Source organism: Pseudophryne corroboree, chromosome 1 (assembly GCF_028390025.1).
Source record: "Pseudophryne corroboree isolate aPseCor3 chromosome 1, aPseCor3.hap2, whole genome shotgun sequence".
Taxonomy (NCBI): domain Eukaryota; kingdom Metazoa; phylum Chordata; class Amphibia; order Anura; family Myobatrachidae; genus Pseudophryne; species Pseudophryne corroboree.
This window is the reverse complement of record NC_086444.1, coordinates 356,979,286-356,986,919: the sequence shown is the minus strand read 5'-3', so window position 1 is coordinate 356,986,919 and position 7,634 is coordinate 356,979,286. Positions and strand designations below refer to the sequence as shown.

The 7,634-nt window shown below is 40.9% G+C and overlaps 1 protein-coding gene across 1 annotated transcript; it reads right to left on the bottom strand.

The window, feature by feature from the left end:
* Positions 1 to 2,948: 2,948 nt before the first annotated feature.
* LOC135067748 (putative nuclease HARBI1) lies at positions 2,949 to 5,264 on the bottom strand. The gene is made up of 4 exons (XM_063964547.1): positions 5,071 to 5,264; positions 4,614 to 4,986; positions 4,284 to 4,305; positions 2,949 to 2,986 (listed from the first exon to the last, which is right to left on the bottom strand). Exons 1-3 carry the CDS (start codon positions 5,210 to 5,212, stop codon positions 4,302 to 4,304), a joined length of 519 nt encoding a protein of 172 aa, XP_063820617.1. The 5' UTR covers positions 5,213 to 5,264; the 3' UTR covers positions 2,949 to 2,986; positions 4,284 to 4,301.
* Between the last annotated feature and the right edge of the window lie 2,370 nt (positions 5,265 to 7,634).

Here is a 7,634-nt window from a genome sequence, read left to right as displayed (position 1 = left end):
TCCAGGAGAACACTAACGTAGCATTTCATATGCAGATGCTTCCGCATTCACACACAGAATATAGGCATAACACATCATTTAAATCCGTCTACTTGGGTTTTATTTGCATAGCAATGCGAATAAGATGCAATTTCAGGTTAAAAAAAAATGCTCAAAAAGATGCCCAGCATTAGTAAACATGTACAAAACTAGGCGCGACTAAAGGGCTGTTTAACGTGACTGCAGCAACCACGAAAGGGCACATCTGTACCTACCACCGCTAACACCCAATGGCTAGTGTCCGATGAAAACACTTGAAAACTGAAGTGATTGTTTTTGCCACCCAACATTCCTTCCTTTCTTCACTTTCCTATTTCTGTCTTCTTCAGCTAAAGGTACCTATGAAGGCTTGGACTGAAGTGCTAAGTGGTGTGCCGCAAGGCTCAGTATTAGGACCGCTATTGTTCAATATTTTCATTAACGACCTAACAGAAGGTCTAGAGAGCATGGGCCCTCATTCCGAGTTGATCGCTAAGTTTTTCGGTCGCACAACATATTCGCAAAGTTGCGTTAATGTAGTAAATATGCGAACCTCCGCCCCCAACGTATTTTTGCACATTCGTACGCAGTATTACACAAAGTGGGCGTACGCCAAATGACACCGCAGTAATGCGAAACCATCGCAGCATTGCGAAATCATCGCAATAACACATACTTAATCGTAAAAATACTAAGTTTGAGTATATTTACAAAGTTTTGCGTAAAAGTGCACACTTAAGGTAAAACGCACAAAAATGTTTTTTTGGCCTATTAAGTGCAATGACACCTTTCCTTTTAAAGACCACAAGCCCTTTTCAATTACGAACCCAATTAGTGTAATGATTGATAATGTTCCAAAACAATTAAGTGTGAGAATAAAAAAAAATTAACACTTTGTTGCCATAATTGGCCATCAACATGTCAAAGTGTAAAATTTTTTTTTTTCACTTTTTTACTTTTTAAAGGTGTTGTTTGTGAATGAAGGTGTTTACATGTTTCTTAACACAATAATCTCCTTTTTTTTTTGGTAAAAATGTAACGTTAGATGTGTGTAATTTTTTGAACAAAACAAATTCTGCCTGCCAATCTGCTGATCCTTTTTTGCATTAATAAACACAACACCCGGTTAACTTTAATCAACTTTTTTATTTTTGTATTTGTTAATATTTTTTTTTTTTTACAAATCAAATAATACAAGTCAAGCAAATTTTTGCAAATGGTCCACACAATCCATCATTCCTTGCAGGTGTTGGCGCATGGTGTAAAGTATCCCTGAAAAACTTGTGGGATCTCCAACTGCAACATCTGAAATTAAGATGCAACACAAACATTAATAACTTAATTACATTACTTATTAGCCAAGCAAGGCGCAAAGCACACTTAAATGCTGGCATGTCCAAGCTGCTGGACTCCAGCTGTTGTGAAACTACATATACCAGCATGCCTTTACACAGTTTTGTGGTCAGGGAATGGCAAAGCTGTGTCAGGGCATGCTGGGATGTGTAGTTTCTCAACAGTTGGAGTGCCGCAGTTTGGACAGGCCTGCTTTAATGGCAAAGTTACTACATCCTGCCTGTTTTATGGTACAATCATTAACAGAACACACAAGCCTGCTCAGCCTTTTTATCAGATTTTAAAGTGTTCCAGACCATGTGTTACATTTACTACTATGTGAGTTATATTTAAGATGGAACGTTGCCCATAGCAATCAAGCAAAAATATGATTATTATATTGTAGAAGTGGATCCCAATTTTTTAAGTATAATCTTATTGATTGCTATGTCCGAGATCCCATGTTAAAGATAACTACCATCTTCGTCAGTGTGACACCATGTTGGCATTCATTCCCATTTGTTGTTTTATTTGTTTTGTATTTTTAGTGGGTTGGTCCTGCATCATCACACTGCATATCCACATCTTCAGAAGGCCAACATATCATAGCATTCCCACACTCCATGAAAGCTGCCCTTACTAAATAAGTGCAAACATGTTTGACTTGAACACTTATTAATTTTGAGAATGTAACTTTCACACAAAAAAACAGTGTGTCACTAGGCTGCATAACAAAGTGAAGCATGTGATTTTTAAGTGTAAATATTCAGACTACACAGGCCCAAGTGTAAAAGGCAAACATACTAAACTCCACTCAGGTCTAACTGTTTCCCAGAAAAAGTAACACATATAAACCCTGTTCTCCTGGCAACCCTGGCTACCTAATGAGTGTCAACCTAGAGTGGACACACAAAACATTGCACACATACACACTGTACATATAATGACACTCACAAATATGTAAAGGCAACATGTACACCATGATTAAATTTTTAAATATTTTTCCAGGGTCCAAGAATTCAAACAGTACAACACTGCATGTTTTGGCATTGTAAGTGTAAGTGGGTAATCATTTTTTTAAAAATTAAAATATACTTACTTTCCACGGCAACATCCAGACTCCCGGAACGTTCGGCAGGGGCTTCCTCTGCCCATTCACTTGGTGGGGATGTTGGCTGGATGGGGGAAGGAGGAGGGATTGGGGAAGGAGGAGGGATTGGGGAAGGAGGAGGGATTGGGGAAGGAGGCTGGATGGGGGAAGGAGGCTGGATTTGGTCCGCAATTTCAGAGGGGGGGTCTGATTGAGAGGGCGAGGGGGGCGGAGAAAAAGTTAAAGCAATAGAGGGTGAGGGTGGTTCAGATTGTGATGTTGATTTTGAAGGAGAAGGGGTATGGGAAGGAGGAGAAGGGGTCCCAGAAAGAGATGGAGAGGTGTGGTGAGAAGGGGAATGTAAAGTGGAGTGGGCCAGGGAAGCTGATGGGGCCTGGGAAGATGAGGGGGACTGGGAAGCTGAGGGGGAGTGAGAAGGGGAGGGGGAGTGAGAAGGGGAGGGGGAGTGAGAAGGGGAGGGGGAGTGAGAAGGGGAGGGGGTGTGAGAAGGGGAAGGGGGTGGGGAGTTTTGCCGTTGTTGTTGTCCTAGAATGATAATATTGTTCAAACATGATAAATTACATAGTAATCAATTTGTTTTATCAATGTTCTGTTCATTGTTAAATTATTTGTTTTGTTCCAAAGAAAAGCAAACATGTTAAGATCCTCTTCATGTTGGCCACAGCAAACAAAATGAGTCTAAAATTTAACTTTGAAGCTCATTCCTTAATCTAGGCAATTGAGTCATAGTGATTGGTCTCAGCAACATCACCAGATTACTATTCAAGGCACCTTATTATATAGCCTGCACTGATCAAGTATTGTGGATTAATTTCCTGCCTGCTTCTTATTTTTTGTAAACATGCACTTGTTTGGTGTTACTTTGCTACAGTCAGTACTGTTTTACCTAACCACACACAGTGTCCTAATTTCCATAAAAGGGCATTGCAGGTTGCAATTAGCCTACCACTTACTGTAAAATGTCTGCAAATCCAAGGGGTTTACAGCAGGTATTGAGTAGGCAATTGGCCAAAAGCATGTGCAGTGCAGGGGTGGCAGATATAACATGTCCCGAGAGAGTGTGTTTTTTTAAAAAAATTTAAAATTATGGCCAGGGTAAATACATGCAGCTTTATTTTAGCCTTGCAAATTTTTGCACCTGATTTAACACACCCCAACCAAAACTTACTCTCTCTGCACATGTTACATATGCTTCCCCTGCAGTGCTCATTGTATTTAACAATTGTTACTTAAATTACGGAAGGCCAAAAATTGGAAAATAACACATTAGCACAATTTAGTGCAAAAAACTTATGTAAGGTAACTTACTTCGTGTATGCAGCGCACGGATTTGATGGCGGATCTCCGCCAACAAATCTGGAGTCCGCCTACGGAGATCACTCCACCTCCTTTCGAGCTGGATGATTGTCCGCCTGCTGCGGACTCGCGTCCGCAGCAGGCGGCGGACCTCCGCGTAGGCCTCGCGCTTCACCCGATTGGGGATGAAGCGCCCAACGCGGCCTACGCGGCGGTCCATCACCGCAACCAGCACGCGGAGCTCCCGCCTGGTGAACGGTGCTGCACGCATCATGGCAATGGCGTTTTCCTTATTTGGGCATATATTTATAGTGTCTGTTAGCATGTGATTGGTCAAAAATCTATGTTGTCATTTCTATTAACTTTATTGATCTTTGCAATGCTGTGAAAAGCAGAGTGTTATTTGGCACGAGCGTAAAAACGCAATAGCAGAAGCGAAAATGTTTGGTACACAAATTTAAGCAAACAAAACACACACAGAGACACAGACTTTAGTTACAAATACTAAACATATCTGTGTACTCACCACAGTTCGTGTGATAATTCAGCTGGACAGTCACAAAGTGTGAAACATTGAGTATCATTTGTTTGTGTGTTTGGTTACATAATCAGGATTTGATGATATAAAACAAATAAGGACACTATTTAGCAACATTACAGTATTTAAATTTCAAAATAAACATTGTAAGCTTAACGTGTTTTTGTATTTTGAACCAAAAACAATTACACATTCCAACACCACAAAATCCGTACCCAATCACTTTACAAGATCATACAAATTGAAATCATGGTTTATAAAACAGAAGCATACTGTGTTGTATTATTTTGGCAAATATAAAATATATAAACACTATACCTGAAATATTCTGCTACAATTCTTGCCCTCACTTGGCTCCCCCTCCGTGTCACACTCCCCCCACCGAAGCGTGGCACAACCCCTGGCTCCTCATCAGGCAATTCCTCTGCCTGAGGAAGCTCTACACTACTCCTTACCGCGATATTATGGAGTATTGCGCACAGGACCACTATTTTACTTGCCATCTCCGGCGAATACATGATGTCGCCACCAGTGCGGTGGAGAACACGAAACCGCCCTTTCAGGACACCAATTGTGCGCTCCACCAGCTGCCTAGTGGCAGTAAGCGCGGAGTTAAATGCCATCTGTGGTCCTGGCCTGGGATTACGGTAAGGAGTCATGAGCCAGGGGGTGCAAGGATATCCACGGTCTCCTGTTGGAATAAAAGCAAAAATTTAGATATAAAAAATTTAATTTTTTTTTTTTTTTAATCAAAAATATTTGAGCAACAACTCACCCAATAACCACATGTCTGGTCGTTGACTTGATCTTAATCTCTGCCATATCCCTGATTGTCTAATGACATACGCATCATGGGAACTTCCAGTAAACTTTGCGTTCAGGGAAAGGATCTGGAGGGATGGCCCACAAACAACCATTACATTCAGAGAATGAAACAGTTTCCTGTTTCTAAAAATTTCTTCATTATGTTTTGGTAGCTGAATAGCTACATGTGTGCCATCCACAACCCCAATAACATGTGGGAAGCGACTACCACCTTCCGCAAATTGCCGCTTCACCACATCTAGGGCACCAACATCCAAAGGCATAGCAATAAATTGCTTAACACGCTTGAGGAAAGCCTGGCAGACACGTCGCAGGACCTTACTGAACTGGCCCTGCGACATGCCAACCAGGTCTCCAACCACATGCTGGAATGATCCTGTGGCCAAAAAATGTAACACTGCAAGGAATTGTGTCAATGGTGGTATTGCTGTAGGATACCGAATTTCAGACTCCAGATCACTCTCTATTATGGAGAGAGTGTCTAGGATTAGATGTGGTGGCAGCCGGTATCTACGCACCACCACATCATCTGGCATCCCAAAAAGTCTGACACGGGTTCTGAAAATTGGTGGCCTAGCACGCCTCCGTTGCCTTGGTTGATGAGGAGCCGGCTGTGGTTGTGGGGCTGGCGGTTGGGGTGGGAGTGCTGGCGTGGGTTGGGGAGGTAGGGCTTCTGCCGCAATATGTATTGACATCACACACTTTTTGGAGAGAATGTTAAGAAATGTTAAAAAAAAATAATTCAAAGTTTTCCAAAATTTTACACAATAACTGTTTTTACAATTGTGGTGTCAACTTACTGCAGGAGCGTACATTTTTTCTGTGTTGAATTCATGTCCAAAATGCAAAAATAAAAAGCAAATAAAACTAAATTTAATATTTGGATATAAAAAACATATATTAATGCAAAAAAACTTTATTAAAAAAAAATACCAAAAAAATAAGAAATTTAGTACCTAGTCCAGGAAAGACAAACACTACTTTGCAGATCAATCCTGGAAAACCCAAACACTTTGTTTAGCAAACTTTAAAAAACAAATAAAAAAAAAAATTAACAAACACAAACAAGCACCAACACAGGCCAAGGACACTTACCTGCTCCTAAAGAAATAAAGTCTTGTTTTTGTGGACCACACCCAAAAATGAATACAAAATTGGTTTTTCTCACCAAAAAATAAACTCCTACAAGAGAACACAAATGACAGTCAAAAACAGCATACAGACACTTCCAACAAACAAGCTCCAACACAGGCCAAGGACACTTACCTGCTCCTAAAGAAATAAAGTCTTGTTTTTGTGGACCACACCCAAAAATGAATACAAAATTGGTTTTTCTCACCAAAAAATAAACTCCTACAAGAGAACACAAATGACAGTCAAAAACAGCATACAGACACTTCCAACAAACAAGCTCCAACACAGGCCAACTACACTTACCTGCTCCTAAAGAAATAAAGTCTTGTTTTTGTGGACCACACCCAAAATCGAAAAAAAATTTGCTTTTTCTCACCAAAAAGTAAATTCCTACAAGAGAACACTAATGACAGTCAAAACAAAGAAGCACGGGAATATTTTCACAAATGGACTTGCAAAATATATATGTGTTATAAAAATTAAAATATTAAAATGTATTAAAAAAACTTGCCAACACAAAAACAAAAAACAAAAAACAGAATACTCACAAACGAAAATACCCACAAAAAATGCCACTGTCTATATTCAAAACGCAAAGAAAAGGACAAAGGTATGCTTGACAATTACTCACTCTGCCAATTCCACTATCACCTTCCCGCACAAGCCAACAACTCAAACGCCAAACTACCAACACTTACAGCATGCACAGTAGGCCCTTAAATAAGCAGTGCAATCATTCAACAGAATAACAGTGTACACCTGTGTGAATTAACGAGTCGCACGTAGGTATATAAGCGCACACACCTCGGCGTACACACGTCATCACAAACATGGCTTCTCGTGAGCAAATCGCAGCAGAGATAGACCGCATTGCAGAGCAGCAGATGGCATTGCAGAAACAACGGATAGAGTGTCAAAGGCGCTTGTTAGAATACGCCTCTGCGGAGGTTAATGCAGGACCTAGTACTCTGCAAATTTCTGCTTCTGAACCTCAACAATTGAGTGTGGATACCCTGCCACACACACATAGTGAGCAAACTGAGGGAGAATTGACTTTAGCCACACAAACACAGCAGACAGAAGCTGCTAGTGAGGAGGAAGATGGAGATGACCAACCTGAAGAAACCTCACAGGCTACCTCCAGACGGAAAAAAAAGACAGCCTGCATTCACTAAGAGGGAGTTGCGTGTCTTGGTCACGCAGGCCATGTCCAAAATACATAGGGGCCCCAAAAACATGGGGGCTGCTTCCAAAGAACGCATCTGGAGAGACATCACAAAATCTGTGAATGAAGTTGGCTCTGTCGTCAGAACATCACAGGAAGTGAGACGACGGTAAGTGCATCTTGACAATCCTTTTTCTGTGCTAAGTTGCATAAAA

Excerpts from the sequence above, each read along its gene's own strand:
- LOC135067748 (XM_063964547.1), bottom strand. The coding sequence starts at position 5,212 with ATGGTTGTTTGTGGGCCATCCCTCCAGATCCTTTCCCTGAACGCAAAG. Across the intron at positions 4,987-5,070 it reads ACCAGACATGTGGTTATTGG|GAGACCGTGGATATCCTTGC; the intron begins GTGAGTTGTTGC and ends TTATTCCAACAG.